This window comes from Mchenga conophoros, linkage group LG16, assembly GCF_057382185.1.
Source record: "Mchenga conophoros isolate Kocher_MC1m ecotype Shallow Benthic linkage group LG16, M_conophoros_male_GT1.1, whole genome shotgun sequence".
Lineage (NCBI taxonomy): Eukaryota > Metazoa > Chordata > Actinopteri > Cichliformes > Cichlidae > Mchenga > Mchenga conophoros.
In genome coordinates this window covers 18,642,599-18,658,627 of record NC_140541.1, presented here as the reverse complement: position 1 = coordinate 18,658,627, position 16,029 = coordinate 18,642,599, and the positions used below count along the sequence as shown (strand labels likewise).

The 16,029-nt window shown below is 39.9% G+C and overlaps 2 protein-coding genes across 4 annotated transcripts in view; both read left to right on the top strand.

Moving 5' to 3' along the window:
- The window catches only part of LOC146556582 (cytoplasmic protein NCK2-like), a 41,793-nt gene extending 38,395 nt beyond the window's left edge, over nt 1-3,398 (top strand). For all 3 annotated transcript variants that reach the window (XM_085249517.1, XM_085249516.1, XM_085249518.1), the window contains exon 4: nt 1,150-3,398. In XM_085249517.1, coding sequence (XP_085105643.1) covers nt 1,150-1,344 — 195 coding nt within the window. In that variant the 3' untranslated portion in view covers nt 1,345-3,398. The remainder of the gene's footprint in view (nt 1-1,149) is intronic.
- A 7,111-nt stretch (nt 3,399-10,509) lies between these two features.
- Nucleotides 10,510-11,617, top strand: otos2 (otospiralin 2). The gene is made up of 3 exons (XM_085250165.1): nt 10,510-10,634; nt 10,799-10,863; nt 10,983-11,617. Exons 1-3 carry the CDS (start codon nt 10,558-10,560, stop codon nt 11,201-11,203), a joined length of 363 nt encoding a protein of 120 aa, XP_085106291.1. The 5' UTR covers nt 10,510-10,557; the 3' UTR covers nt 11,204-11,617.
- Nucleotides 11,618-16,029: the final 4,412 nt, after the last annotated feature.

Here is a 16,029-nt window from a genome sequence, read left to right as displayed (position 1 = left end):
GATACGTTATTAGCAAACAAAATATCACGATACTACACAGTATCGATTTTTTCCCCCACCCCTAATGTTTAGTCACCTTCCTTTCCCATTCTGGTTTTCAATTTGAACTTCAGGAAGTCATCTTGACCACGTCTACATGCCTGAATGCATTAAATTGCTGCCATATGATTGGCTGATTAGATATTTTTATTGACGAGCACCTGAACATGAATTTGCCAGTGAGTGTATGCTGGCATAGCCTGCACAGTGCTCTCTCCGTAACCACCATTTTTTGTGGTCCAGTGACATTGTATAACCTAATAAAGTACCTACACCACATAATATTGTTAACAAGCTTGTCTTGAAATATCTTCAGTTATGCAAGCACGGCTGAAAAGCTGCTGATTAAGGAAGGCATAAATCTGGTTTGGAGCAAAAGCCTTTGTGGCTTCATTACTGGCTGAAAATGGTTACAAACCAACCGCTTTGAAATGCATCTTTGTGTTATGAGGAATAAAGGAGATTCCATGCAGGACAGAGTTTATTAGATTAAAAAAAGTTTTTCTTTTTAATGAAAAGGACAATTCACGGTGACCGTTAAATTGAATTGTATATTATTTGTTGCTGTAGATCACCTCTGTCATTGCACTGCAGCCATCTGATGTCAGCTGTTATGAAGTGAATTTCTTCTTTTTTTATTTTAAGTGCATCTAAAAAAGATTAGGTTGTGTCTTGGCGCAGGGTTTCAGATTTCTTCAGTACGTTTTTGATGTCATAAATACAGCTTGCATGCGGTCACACTTTAAATTCGGATTTTAGGTAACCTCAGAAAAAACGTCCCACTTACAGCAGTGGAAATTGAAGCGTTAAGAGTAAAACTCTGCACGGACTGAACATCTAAGAAGAGCAATGACATGCATTAAAACACCTTTCTACGTGGGGTTGGATGGTATATGGGATTATTCATTTTATTTATTTATTTTCCTCACGGAACACCAGAATTTCACATGTTGCAGTTGGATGAATGTAGTTCAAGCTCTTTAAGTTTAGGCGTATGCTGCCACCTGCTGGTTGTAACACAGTCTGCTTTTGAATTTATTTCCACATTTTTCCCCCAGTCATTCTCTCACATTTCTAACCGTAACAACTGTCTGCATTTTTGTTTTTCAGCCCAGTGACTTCTCCGTGTCTCTGAAGGCGGTGGGTAAGAATAAGCACTTTAAAGTGCAGCTGTCAGACGGAGTGTACTGTATTGGCCAGCGCAGGTTTAACTCCATGGATGAACTTGTGGAGCATTACAAGAAAGCTCCCATCTTCACCAGCGAACATGGGGAGAAGCTGTACCTGGTCAAAGCACTGCTGTGATTTACACACCCTCACACCTACACTGGATGCTCATACACACACACATGCACTCTCATACACCAAACACTAATGCCACTCCCCGACTGTCTTAACTCAAGCCTTAGCTCTGGACCCTCTTGCTGTGGCGTCTGTACCACGTCTAGATCCTCTCTCGCACCTCCGCGTCTTATCTGTCCTAGCAGTGAGCAGGCGAAACTTTCTCTAGCTCTCCAACCGAGCCGTTAACCTGAAGACAGCCAGCACTGTGTCTGCAAATATCTGCATCCTTCATTTACAACACCATGCCAAAAGAATTAAATACGAGAAAAAAGGAAAAAACAAAACAGCCTCTCAATCTAAGATGTGCAAACTGCAGTGACCAAATCTGCTGCTAACAGAACGCCTGAAGCCTGGTTGGGTGTTGAGCTCTCCTTCTGATGTCATACATAATGTCCATTTACTAGCACGCACATTGTAAGTTACACCATTGCTCTTAATCCACACAGGAGAACAGACATTTAAGAGTTCAGAGAGAACTCAGACCTCTGTGGGACCTAACTCTGGTGTTGTCCTGTCGAATCGCTGGCCATTGTTTTTTCTTCACTTTTTTTTTTCTTTTTAAGAAATGCTTGTTACAGAGTTGATGCTTTTTTTTGTCTCTTTTTAAAAAATAGTTAAATTAATTTCCTCTCTGGAGGTTTAAACTGTTGCTTCTTCATTCAGTGACTTCACAAAGTGACCAGAATCACTCTCTTGCCTTTTGCCCTTTGTCTCAGAGTTTTCACCATTCCTCATTTTCTCCTCATTTAAATTTCTCCTTTTTTTTTTTGTTTAACTTAAATCCCTCCTTGTTTCCATCTTCACAGACCCCATCGTTAGTTTGTAGTACTTAAAATCTGGATACAGCACTTCCTAAAAGCAGTCTAGGTGGGAGCACTAATGCAATAGTGGAGACTTCTGATTTCCTGTAGAGTTTAAATGTTTTATTTGTGTAACCAAATGTGCCACCTTGTACCCATTACTACTGGCTCCAGGGCTGCACTGCACTCGCCATAGTACGTCAGTCGTTCATAACTCTGTGCTCATGCTTTATAGTGTCACGCTGGACATGTTACTGTTCTCCAGTATTTCACGATACTGACTGAAGAATAATAAAAAGCTTTTTTCTGCTAACCTGAGTAATTCCACTTGATCTGCTCCAGCGCCTGCCCATGGAAATAAAATACCTTCTCACATCTGACCGATGAGAACTTTGGAAGGGATATTATACCAAAAAAGTCTTTAAAAAGGAAAAATGGTAAAGTTATTACCTGAGACCCTGTTTCAGAGTATTTAGGAAATGATATACTGCCTTTACAAATCACAAAATCTTTCTTTTATTAACAAATGAATCACAAAATGACTTGGAGAGTAGTCCAGTTTTACTGAACATATGACAGGTCTGAAGCCTGGTCTCTTTGAATCTAGCAAAAAAGAAAAATTGAACGAAGTTGTCTTTATAAAAGTAAAATGAATAGTAATAATCCACCCTGAAATCCGGATTGTCTGCCTTTAGCATGGCCAGCTAAACAGTTTGTGACACTTCAGGTAGAAGTGAAATCAAAGATAATTGTTTCTGGGTAAATATAGAGATGCCATTGTACCCTTGATGTGTGTTGTGCATGTCTAACAGGTGTAGGAACCGTAACAGAGTGGAGCAGGGCTTAGGTTTCTGTCTCTTTATATACACATATATAAAAAAAATTCATCTTTCACTGTCAAGAAACCAAATACATTCTCATCTTAGCTGAAAGTTATAACCTTAGTCCCGCCACGCATTTTCCTCTTATTTTTGTTTGCTATGTGCATTTGTTTACCAATGGAAGTGTTGATCATGGGGTCCTCAGCTTTTATATGATATATCTGAATGTTATTGAGCATTGTTATTTAATTCTTGTCTCCACTGTATGTATATATTCAAAATAAGAAGAGGTGCATATATGAATCATTAAGATCCAACTATGGTACTGTATCACCGACAACGTGATGAGAATTGAGATACTTTTGTTCAATAAAATTTTTTGAAGAATACTAAATTATGTGTGATTACTTTGAAAGGTTAATGCCAGCATGGTGTAGCCGTTCTGCTCTGAGAGAGAGAGAGGCTTTCTCATTTTCTAATACGATCAAATTAACGGTGATATGAGACTCCTGTTAAATTCCTTCTCTGCTGATTTCATTGCTGTCTGATTAATTATCAGACAGCAATGAAATCAAGGCCCTGAGGTTTCAGAGCATTTGCAAATAATTTCCCCACCGTGCTTCATAGCTTGGCTGAGTTCAACTTTTGTCTCAGTATTGTCCTGGAATTGTTTTGGTGTTTAAATTATATGAAAGCAGCTTTAAGCAAGATGTGGAGAAGATGAAGATTTTAAAGATGTTTTTTCTATCATCCTTGGGTCTTAAAACCACTTCAGGATTGTACTTTATGCTCCTCTGTGTTCTTTTTAACACGTCTGCTTTTAATAAACCTGACTGCACCGGTCTGAAAAATGAAAATCACTTCAGGATTATTCTAATTCTTTAAAAAAAAAAAAATGAGCATTTCCTTTTTTATTTCACACATTTCTTTAAGGGAATCTAACGGGGTTTACCACTGTATACAAGCCCATTCAGCCATTTAAAGTCCCCCCCAGGCCTCTTGAATCCTGTCTGGCAAATAGCTAACCCCTACAAACGTCAGCTGGTGTAACCAGAATCGTTCTGATGATTGAGGTCACCCTCGCAGGGTGTTTGTGTCTGAGTCAGTCACAATTAAACCGCCATCTGCCTCAGCTTTGACAGGACCAAGCTGCCAGTTGGGATTTCATATCTTTATGTGAGAGTGATGACTACAGCATGTCAACGTACCTTAAACTGCACTGGGGTTTAAATGGATTGGCTCTCTAGTCTCACATTTTTAATGGAGATCGAGTACACCGTCTTTTGGGCCAGCTGTTATTTACAAAGCAGTGTCCAAGTGGAAAGATGAGACAGAGCTGTAAAAGTTATTTTATTATTATTATTAATAATAATGACTGAAAACGTCGGAAAAAATGTGGGCCGCAGTATGCAGAATTCCCCACATGGTGGCAGTATTGGGCTTATTCGATTGTCACCTGAACTGTTCACCTGAGCAGCAGGATTATGTGTTTGGTTGTTCTGGCAACTCACACTGCCTGGAGTCTTTAATCTGAATGAATTAAACTAAAGCTGAATGTCAGCAATTTCATTGATTTTCATTCAGCCTCTTTCAAAATTCGTCTTCAATAATAATGCAGGGTTAACTGGCCAAAGAATAAACTGGTGAACAGGGGAGCACACGTGAATGGTTATCTAAAATTAGTGTACTTGATTTAAAAGGAAAGTGAGCTCAAAGCAACCAAAGGCTCAGCAGAGAGAGGCATCATTACTGACTGACTGCTGTAGTTTAGAGTAATTCAAATCGAATTGTCACAGTCACTTATTTTGGTATTGTTCTTATTTTGTAGTGTTCGTAGCAGCTGAGTCGACTCCCCGTCTCTAGTGGAAAAACAGAAACATTAAATTAATGAAGACGTTTGTGTTTCTTAGCTCCACAGCATGTTTATACCCCACTGACACAAAGACAATCAGAGTTGTTGTTTGAAAGCAGAGTTGTGGCCATCAGTGTGCGGCACCGACAACTGAGAGAAGGGGCCACAACACAAACGGGGGATCACTAAATATGTGATTAAACAATATTTCAATATTGAGGTACGGCTTATCCAGCAGAGAGCACAAATGCATTTCTCCATTTCCTGATTTATTGTTTTCTTATTCGTCTCACATGTTTCAGTTCATCAAACCAACTCTAATATTTGACAAAGCTAAGCTGAGAAGATACAAAATGCAGTTTTTAGATCATGATTTATTATTAAGGGGAAATGCTTATCCAAACTTACCTGGCGCTGTGAAAAAGTAATTGCCTCCTAAACCTTTTAACTGATTGTGCCACCCTTGGCTGAAAGCATTTTGGATAACTGGAGTCTTTCCTGTCACTGTTGAGGAATTTTGGCCCACAGAATTGTTTGAATTCAGCTATGCTGGACGGTTTTGAAGCGTGGCCTGTATGACGTCATCCCAAAGCATCTCAATGTAAATCCAGACTTTGACCAGGCCTCTGCACAAACTTTATTTTGTGTTTTGAGCCATTCAGAAGTGGACTTGGTGGTGTGTCCTGGATCATCGTCCCAATGTAGAACCCAAGTCCAGCAACGCAGCCTCAGACCATCACACAACCACCATCATGCTTGATTGTTGGCGTGATCTTTTATTATTTGCTATGTTAGTTTTACAGCAAATGTAATGAGACTCAAACCTTCCGAAAAGTTCTGCTTTTGTATCGGCAGTCCACAAAGTATTTTCCTAAAAGTCATCAAGATGGGTTTTTTTGGCAAATGTGAGACAAGCCTTTGTGTTCCTTTTGGCCAGCAGTGGTTTTCTCCTTGAACTCTCTCATGGATGCCATTTTTACCCAGTCTCTTTCTTATTGTTGAATCATGAAATCTGTCCTTAACTGCGACATGAGAGACCTGCAGCTCCTTAGATGTTGTTTTAGGGTCTTTTGTGACCTCCTGGATGAGTCATTGATGTGCTTTTGGAGTCATTTTGATAGACCAGTCCCCCGTGGGAAGGTTCACCACTGTTCCCACTTTCCTCCATTTATAGATAATGGCTCTCACTGTGGCTCTCAAAGCCTTAGTGATGACTGTGTAATGCTTTCCAGATTAATCGGTGTCAGTGACTTTGTCAGCTTTTTCTTTAGTTTGTGGTATGTGTTGATTTTTAAGATCGTTTAGCCTCCTTCACTTTGTCAGGTTTCATTTAAGTGATATGTTGTGCCAATGAAACTGAACTCAGCTTTGTGAAAAAATGTTGTTAATCACCTCAATGACATCAATCAATTCATAATTTAACAAGGGGTAATTACTTTTTCACACAGGCGAGATGGGTATGAAAGCTGTTCTCCTTTAAGAACTGAAATCATTTAAAAATTGCGTTTTGTGTTTACTCAGGTTGTCTTTGACACAGGCGCAAAAATTTAAGCGATCCAGAAGGACACAAATGCTTTTTCATAGCACTGCGTTCACACCAATCCTATCTACCCTGCCCTCCCCTTCCTCATGATCTTTGATGTCAAAGTCTATAATCTGCCTCATGCTTATCCACACCTCTCTTGATGTTGTTTTGCTTTAATTTATTTGCCAGCTCGTCTGTGGGAGTCCTTGCACTCCCCGTGTCTCACCTTAAGGTCAAACTGTACCCTTTTCAGCTTGTTCTTGTCACCAAACCTCTCCTCTTATTTATTAATTTATTTATTTATTTATTTATCCATCAGCAGATACTTGTCTGTAGGTCATTTTCTTTTAGAAAAACAGCCATCCTGGTTGTGACAGTGGTATCCTCTTAAAAACTGTCACGCACTCAATAATGTTATTTATATCACCCCCATGTGGCCTGCACAACTAAATCTGTTGTTTCAAAATAGGCCACCTGGTCGACCTCTTCAAGATGAAGCCGAAGTTTAATTTAACATTGGTAGACAAATGATCCAGTGATCTGCTTTCCCACATAGTGCTGTCAACATGCTGGGGGAGGAAACCAAAACAACACATGGCGTTTTATACTGTAAAGTAACTACACTACAATATAGAAAGAAACCTCCATAATCATATGACACCCATGAGCAAGCACTTGGCGACAGTAGGAAGTAAAAATTTCCCTTTAACAGGAAGAAACCTCCAGCAGAACCAGGCTCAGGGTGGAATGGCTGCCCGCCATGAGCAGATGTGGAGAGTGGTGATGCATAAACACAGAGAGAGTGAAAAGAGATGAGTGAAGAAGAAACCCTCAATTCATTATGGAAAGCCTCAAAGCAGTCAGAGTATATCAGTGTAAAATAAGATTTATCAAATCGTAAAAGTGGAGAGGATGTCTGTTTAACAGAGAAAGAAGTACTCTGTTGGGATTATATGCTACTGTGAGATCTTTAAAATATGACAGGGTCTGATTATTCAAGACTTTTTATGTGAGGAGAAGGATTTTAAATTCAATTCTGGATTTAAAGGGAGCCAATGAAGAGAAGCCAGTGTGGGAGAAATGTTCTCTCTTTCTAGTCCCTGTCGGTACGCTCGCTGCAGGGGTTTGGATCAGCTGAAGGCTTCTCAGTGAAAATGCTTTAACTGGTTTTTCAACATCAATCTGAGACGGGATATTTACAGTTTTAAAGATATCGTGCATATTAATGAAGGTAATCTCATGTATGTGTTTATTATTCACAGTGAAGGAAACATCCTGGTCAAAACCAACCAAGATTTCTCACAGTGTTACTGAAGGTCAAGATAATGTCATGCAGAGTTCAATAACCTCAGTTTTGTCTGAATATATTAGTTTAAAATGAGAGATAATCAATGCATTTATCATCATAAAGACGTACAAGTAGGTTAACTTAACTGGCTGTATTATCTGGCCTCATATGTAAATATAGTTGAACAACTAAGTATCAATATCGTTCAGTTCAGTATTTAGCCCAAACAATTGTGTTAAATTAAAATATACCTCAGGCATGTATTATTAAAATTGAACTTTTTTGTGTTGACCGTTACATTCAGATTTTGTTTTACAACCTGTAGCACGTTTAAACAACAGAAGCTGACCCAAAGTGCTTTAAAGCTGGGCACATTTATATCCCAGCTCTCCAAAAACAATAAAAACCCAGTTTCAAAATACATGAAAAACTAAAATGTGTATTTTCTAATGACTCATTATTGAGGAAAGTAAAAGTCACATGATTTAGCATTAAAATGTGTTGAGAATTTGCAGTTTAACAATGATCCATTGGCTCATCAGCCCTGCACATAACTGTGATTATAAACATTCCTTTCAGTCAAATTCAGCCTATTTAAACCCCCCAAAATGTCAAAAAGTTTTCACGTAAACAGAAACCTTAAAATACAAACAAAAAGTTTTTTAAAGAGATAAGCTATGGTGTTTTGCCAGGAGAGCAAGCAGTGTGAACCAACTCAATCTGTCCAGATTCCAACAAGGAGAAAGATTTCTCTTATCAAAAACTAGAGCTCAAAATGTTTGCTTTGTTCGGATCCTGGATAAGCCCCACAGTTGTTACCACCTGGTTAAAAACTGGAAACAAAAATGCGAAGTGACACAAGGGTATGTTGGTGCGGTAAAAGTTTGCAGTTCCCATGGAGTGATAGTGTGGAGTAATGAATGCTGGGTAACACAAAAAGACAAATGAGACGGCTGTAGGAGAAAAAAAAATAGGTCTTTTACACTTGTGGAAGCACAGATGTTGCAGGTAGGAAAACAGATTAATCCAGTGTTAAAAATAATAAATATAAGAAATATTTAAAAAGAGGATGCGTGATGCTGTCAGAGTTTCAAAATTAAGAAAAACCTGCTTGGAGTCAATTTTTACAATTCAGAAATGAAAAATGATACATAGAATCTGTTCAACACTTTTTCCTGTGTCCCCAAAGAAAAGGCTTCAGAATCATTTCTATAGACCAGGGTGTTCACAACACAACAAACAAAGTAGTGGGCAAAGATCACACCAAGAGCTGAGACTGTCAGAGGTGAGAAAGAACCCAAGGGCAACCCACAAAACACCTGTTACAGTGGATAAAAACATGCAACATGACTCATCTGTTTCTCCCCTCTGTATTTTTGTAGGGTCTTTACCATATAAAGCACCTTGAGGCGACTGTTGTTGTGATTTGGTGCTATATAAATAAAATGTAATCGAACTGAATCTGGTTGGATTCTCATTATATTGTCATATAAAAGTTGCTGAGCAATTATATCATCCTGCAGCAGCAACTATGTCACTATTTGTGGGGAAATTTCTGTTTAAAAAATCTCTCAGATTTTGTCGTTACTTTGAATATAATTAGAATATAATTAGGTTACAAGCCGCCATCTAGCTGGCTTATTTCTGTGTAGAGTTCGCATGTTTGCCTCGTGTCTGCATGCTTCCTCTCACAGTCCAAAGACGTGCAGTTAGCGAGATTAGGGAAGCTGGAGTGATGGATGGATGGCAGCAGGTTCACAGTTTCTGTCTTTTATCACAGTTAATCGAGACAGCATCCCAATCAGATTACATGCAATTGCCAGCTCGGCTGCATTCAGCTCCTGTCGTTGATTTTGTGTCATCTTGATTCACCAAAGTCGTTTTAAAGATGCCGACTGACTTCAAGTCTTCAAACTCATCTTTGCTTTTAAAATAATTGCTTGGAAGACAATGAGACTGCAAACTCGTTGCACGTTTTCACAATAATTTTATAATCCAACCAAGTGCGACTGCAGAAAAAAGCTTTATTAAAGGTTGCTCATAATAAACCTTCAGTTTCTAACAGAAATTTAATTAAGCTTGTGGTAATTACAATTTACTGCTCCGCTCGCTGGTTAAACAAAGGTTAGATAAAACCATTATTCATTCAGGCTTTCATCCTTTGGGGATTAACTGAGCCTGTTTAAAAAGTAAAACTACATGCCTGAGGTACCTTTTAAGATTTAAGCAGAAAGGAGAGGTGCAGGGAAGTCAAAGTTTCGAGAGCTATTGTTTGTTTTGGTCTTTTCACCGGATTTGCTCTCAGTAAGTCAATAACATTCACTCATCCTCTAAAGATCACTTGAAGTTTTGTGCAGCGTCTTCTCTATCAGAGCGCTGCTCCTCTGATCCACGGCGTGGATTCAGTCATGAATGAATGAAGCAGATTTCACAGGGGAGAAGAAGACTTGAGGGTGCAAAACCTGCCAACTGACTTTATGCCCTTTGGCTCAATGCTGGTGTAGACTGTCTGAATAGCAGGTGTGAAAACCACCTGGTGTGTGTGTGTGTGTCTTTTTTAAATGTGCTTTCATTCCTCTCCTCTCGCTGCTTTTCTCACTTCTTTTTGACTTGAAAGAAAATCAAGGCCACAGATGTCACACTTAACTGCTGATGGTTGTGACAGTCTGGTTATATTACAGTCATTCATTCTTTAATCGGCTCCATCAGATATTAGAACATCCTCATCCAAATCTATAATTGCTAATGTTTTCTTGACAGTCCCGTTTACACAGGAATCTTTTACCCATCTGACATTAGAGGATTTTGGCAAAGGACCATGAGAGGTAAGAAGGGAGGCAAAATGTGAAAAGCAAACATGTCCGCCTTTTTCTCACCTTTAAACCGAGATGCAGTCATCGTGCTCAGATCAGTCTGAGGAAGAAGGACAGAGGACAGGACTAAAGCTGAATTCTCTGCTGGTCAGGTAAGACAACATGGATCCACACACGACAACATTTCTCTTCTTTATAGACACGCGCAGTCGGCTGTGATGTGAATATTTCTTAAACAATATGCAATAATCCCGTGGAAATTGTACCTGCTTTTGAGATGGCATTCATGAGACGTCTTTTGTGTTTTGTCTCTCAGCATGCATGCTCCGTACGTGTCAGTGCTGCTCTTTCTTCTGCTGCTGAGCTTCCTGCCTCCTGCAGGTGTGTCTGCAGCTCGTATAATGCATTACACATCAGTGGACCTCCTATTGTGACTCGTAGATATTCTGAGATGAGAGACGAGGTGTGAAATGTGCGCTCACACTGCCGTCTGCTTTCAGAGGGGAGCGAGGCGGCTGGCAGGAGGGAGGAGAGGGAGAAGCGAAGCGTGCCGTACTGGGGCCTGTGGTCATCTGACTTTTTCGGATGGTTGGAGGAGCTGCGAGCCCAGGCGGCCGATAATGGGATGCTGGACTTGGCTCGCACCTTCTGGGCTCATTTCCCCATCAGCAGCGAGCTGGGCTATGACCGTCCCGAGCCTGAGACTGAGGCTGAGGAGTGAGATGAAGGGTACAGATGGAAAACTGAAAGATGTTAGTACAGGAAGAAGTTACCTGTATTACCTGTTTAGATGTTTACTGGAAAAAATCATCACATATGATGATAATCATTGTTATTAGAGTTTCTTACATGCTTTAAACATTGCAAAAAAACCAAAACAATGTCAATATGCATTTTATCTAAACATGTTTACAGCAGGGAGATATAATGTGGAATTATATAAGTAGATATAAACTTGGAGCATCGTACTTTAGCTTCTTTACTCTGTCTGTATTACACTGGCACATGGTCGAGGTTATCCCACCTCTTGCTCACTGACACCTGGGATACGCTGCAGTCATTAAAAATAAAGCAGAAAGAGTGAAATAAATTTAGAGCAAATTGCAGCAGCACAGCTTTGTTTGTGCTTCCTTCTCTTCCCATTTGTGCCGTGGAGTAAATCACTCAAACTGTATGTAAAGTACCTGAAAACCAAATCACTCCAATAACATCACATTATCAGTCACAGGAACTATTTTAGTGCTAAATGAGCACTTTTACTTTTTGCTGGTTTGAGTATATTTTGTACGTGCTGACAGTTTAGCTCAGTAGATGCAAAAACACAGTGAGAGGTGGAGACTGCTGACTGTGCAGTTGCTTCACTCCAACAGACCACCTCTGGGGTGTCGTGGAACAGGAGACTCACACTGTGGAAGTGTAAGGATGTGACGCTGTCATGAGATCAAAGTCTCCGAGGAAAGTTTCCAGCACCTTGCTCTGTGTTTTTAATCTGTGCCATGAAGAATCATGAAGGCAAAATGGATGCAAGTCCTGCGAAAACCTAAATATGCTCCATAATTCAGTAGCTTGCAGAACCAGCTTTAGCAACAGTAATTTGAAGTAACTATTTCCTCTGTGAGTTTATCAGTCTCTCACATTGCTGAGGAATTTTGGCCCAGTTTTCTTTAAAAGGTTCATTGAGGTTTGCAGGCATTCATTTATCCACAGCTCTGCTAAGTCCTACCGCAGCACATCAGTCATGTAGAGGTCTGTGCTTTGGCTTGGCCATTGAAACATGTTGATCCTTTTCTTTTTCTGCCATTCTTTTGTAGATTTGCTCCTGTTTCATGGTTGAGTCAATGACTGCAAGGTGCCCAGGTCCTGTGCCTGCAAAACATGTAACAATCACCACAGTAACCACCGCTGTGGTACCAAATTCAGCAGGTGGCTGCATTTGCCATACTTGTTCAATCTGTTTCTAATCGCACCGTCTGAACTTCACTCTAGCAGAGACCTGTAGAGTCTGACACGTCGCTCTCTCTTCTCTTCTTTAAGATCATTGCTCACGTTTTTCCTCTTTGGTGTTGTGTTCATGCACACCTGAAGGCTCACAACCAACAAACTGCCAGAACCTCTGCTTTTACAGAGGCACTCACGCTCACTGATGGTACATGAATCAAGCGCATTTGACAGGCAGCACCTGGCTGATATTTACCACTCATAATTCCCATGGAAATAGGAAGGGTTTACTTATTTTTTTCAACAGCAGATCTTCATTTTAGCTTTGTTGTTTTTTTTTTAGATAAATAGTGATGTGATGTAATATGGCACGCTTTGTGGTTGATCTGAGGTTGTATCTAGAGAGAGAGAGAGAATCTTACGAATGTATATATAAAATTAAAAAATAAGGAAAAGCATTATAGCACTTTCAGAGGGTCAAAGAAAGGGAAAGCGTTCTCTGAAATAAGGTGTGTTTTGTATAAAAGGGCCTTTCAGTTTAGTCTGATATTTACTTTGGCACCTCTTTTTTTTTTTTTTTCCAGTGACCGGTTTGTGTTACCTTTCAGAGACATTTTGGATGTCTGTGTCAGCCTCGGGTCATAACACACAGACTGTCAAATCAAGTGTGAGAAGGGGTGAGGAGGGAGCAAAGACAAGTGCGGAGGGCAAGAGTGAAGGACCGACAAGAGGAAATTGTGTTTCAGTCCAAAGTTCAGTGTATTTTTCAGATCTTATGATGCTCCTGCTCCTAATTTCCTGAACTACCAGGAGGCACTTTGGCATATACAGTATGAGAGGATTACCTCTTTGACTTTATCTTTTCCCAGTTATGCTCTGATGCAGAGATGCTCATTTCAAGGTTCTGTGAGCAAATGCAAGTTTTGTGTCAAGTTTTTTTTGAAAGCTTTGTGTCTGAATTGGAGTCCCTGTGCCAGTCATATCCCAAACCTTTGCTGTTCTTTAACTGGGCAGGATCAAACAGATGCCAGATGAAGGTTTCGTGGCTGTGAAGTTCTTCATTCTGTCAGAAACATAATTTCAGCCCTTCATCTTTTTCCACTTTTCTGTTTTTCCTCCCTTGTTCCAGTGTGTCAGAGTTACAGTGGTCCACAGAGCAAAATATAACACAAAGGCTCTAAAATAGGTTTCAAACATAAGGCCCAAGGGCCTGAATCAAGTCGAATCCGGCCCACTGGACTTGTGAGGGAGTGCATAGATTTACATTTTTTGTGCATTTTGTGCATTTTCATAGGTTTTAGAGCTTTTCCTATTGTAATTAACTAACAAATTAACAATTAAATGACAGATTGCACGATTAATAAATCTGCAGTTCACACAAAACACTTTCATAATTACAGGACAGTCTGTGCAACAACTATGTAAACATTTTCTGCAGGATTCTCTCCTTCTCAGACCTTCATATCTCACAGTCTTACTGCCTTTACTGTGAACATTTTATGTGCAGAGTTTAAAACTGTAACTGTTTCACATTGTTCTCAGAGACGAGGTGCTTTCAGACAAAACTATTTTGAAGCTCAGGTACAGAAAGAACTTCACAAGCATCTTTATTTGGTTTTGTTTTCCTTCCTGCCCAAGGACTCGGTGCATGAAGTGATTAAGACAGACTCCTGTGCAATCATTTCTATAGACAAGCCTCAATTGAGAGTGGAGGCATTTCTCTTTCACTGAGGTTCACAGCGTCCAGCTATTCACCCGGCCGGTCGAGATCAGAAGGAACAACTTCTTGCTCTTTTTTTTTTTTTTTTTTGTTGGTCTGATCAGCAAGGAGCTGAATTGTGTCTGTGTCTGAAGAGCACACAGCTGCAGCAGTGCTTGTTTTATAAAGCCATTTCTGTAAGAGCTTGAGTGAAGAAAATACAAAAAACCCTTTCTGCACATATTCATACTCACGCTTTTCCTCCGTTTTAATAATTTTTTGACCTTCCGTATCTCGCCTCTTTCTGTCTTTTGTTTACTCGAGTCTTATCCGTTCTTTTCAAACCTCACGGCGAAAGCTGCACAGTCATCAGCCAGCTTCTGGTTTCCTGCATTCCAGCTCTACCCTTGAGAGACGCGAAGGCTGTTTGTTGTTCCAAACCAAACACAGTCCCACACACGTTCATTATATGACAAACCGAAGCCAAGTCAAATTTGAATTTCTAAATGAGTCTTCTAAAAGTGTTTGTTTGTTTTCATTCTGGTGACAAACACAGTGACAACTGCCACGAGTTACTTATCTGAGACTTTTTAATTTCTATTAATCACACTCTTCTCCTTACACGTGAAAGCTTGAATGCATAGGAGATGAACTGCTCCATTGTAAACACTTATTCTAACTGCTGTGATGACTATCACCGGCTTCTATTAGTAAATAAGTGTTAATCATTAGCTGCACACTGTGCTGCCATTCAGGGTTACTGCAGACCAGCAGTATGAATGCAGACCTCTGTGAACAGGCTGGCAGGTCACCTCCCACTGCAAACAAGCTTTGACGTCATTTTACTTTCATACATGCAGTTTTCTGGGCTGCACATCCTTACAATACACAGTTTACATGCACTCATGGTCATGGATGTCATGGCAATTTTAGACTTTAAATGATGTCTGTGAGCTGTTTTCAAGCTTTTTCCAAGGACTAGAAAGAAAAAAGAATTTGGTGCATAAGTTTTGGATTTTCTATAATTCACACGCTCCCTTGTGTAAATCTAAAATTCTCCTTCTTACATTTGCACTGAGTTCTTCGGACTTTCCTGTTTTTCGAGTTTTGATCAATGAGTCCTTTTTATGCTGGCAAAGACAAACTACCAGTTGTAGTCAGTCATGACCACAAACAAAAAGTTAATAGGCCTTGGACCTGGAGAACCCTCAGCACCATTTATTAAAAGATTTGAGCTCACATATACACAAGCCTTGACCCTGTGTTCAGTTAGAAAATTATACCACATAACATGCTCACTCAGTTCTTATTTCTTAAAGTCATTAAAGATGTCTGCTGTACAATCATTCCACCCTGGAAAATGAACCGTTCAAAGAAGTAATTAAAAGCCCCCAAACTACCATGACTTTCATGCCAGTGATGAGTTGACACAAGCATCTGACCACAACTGTAAATCTGCTGTGTGGAGCACGGAGGCAGCAGCAGAAACAGTAATGTGCATGTTCAGTCAGCCGCGTGACAAACAAACACAAAAGCTAGAAAACCTGTATTACAACCACTCCAGGTAATTCACACAACAACAGATGAACTAAAGCCCCTGAGGTAGGCGAATAACAACAGTGACTCCAGCAGCTGAAGGTTTTTAAAGACTCCATATTTTTATTCTTGGACTTTACAGAGAAGCTTTGCGGGATCCAGACTACAAATCCATCATATTTGCCTTATACTGAGGCTTGGCACAGCCAACTTTAGCTTTAGGTAACCGTCTCCTGATTGGCTACTTTTTTCAATCTGAAGTTTTGAATAACAGGTGAGCGGGGCTTCTGTACTCAGACTTCTGTATACCATGTTCTCAATGAACCCAAAAAACTCATTAATATCAAAGCTGAATGTTTTTGGAAGTAGTTTTT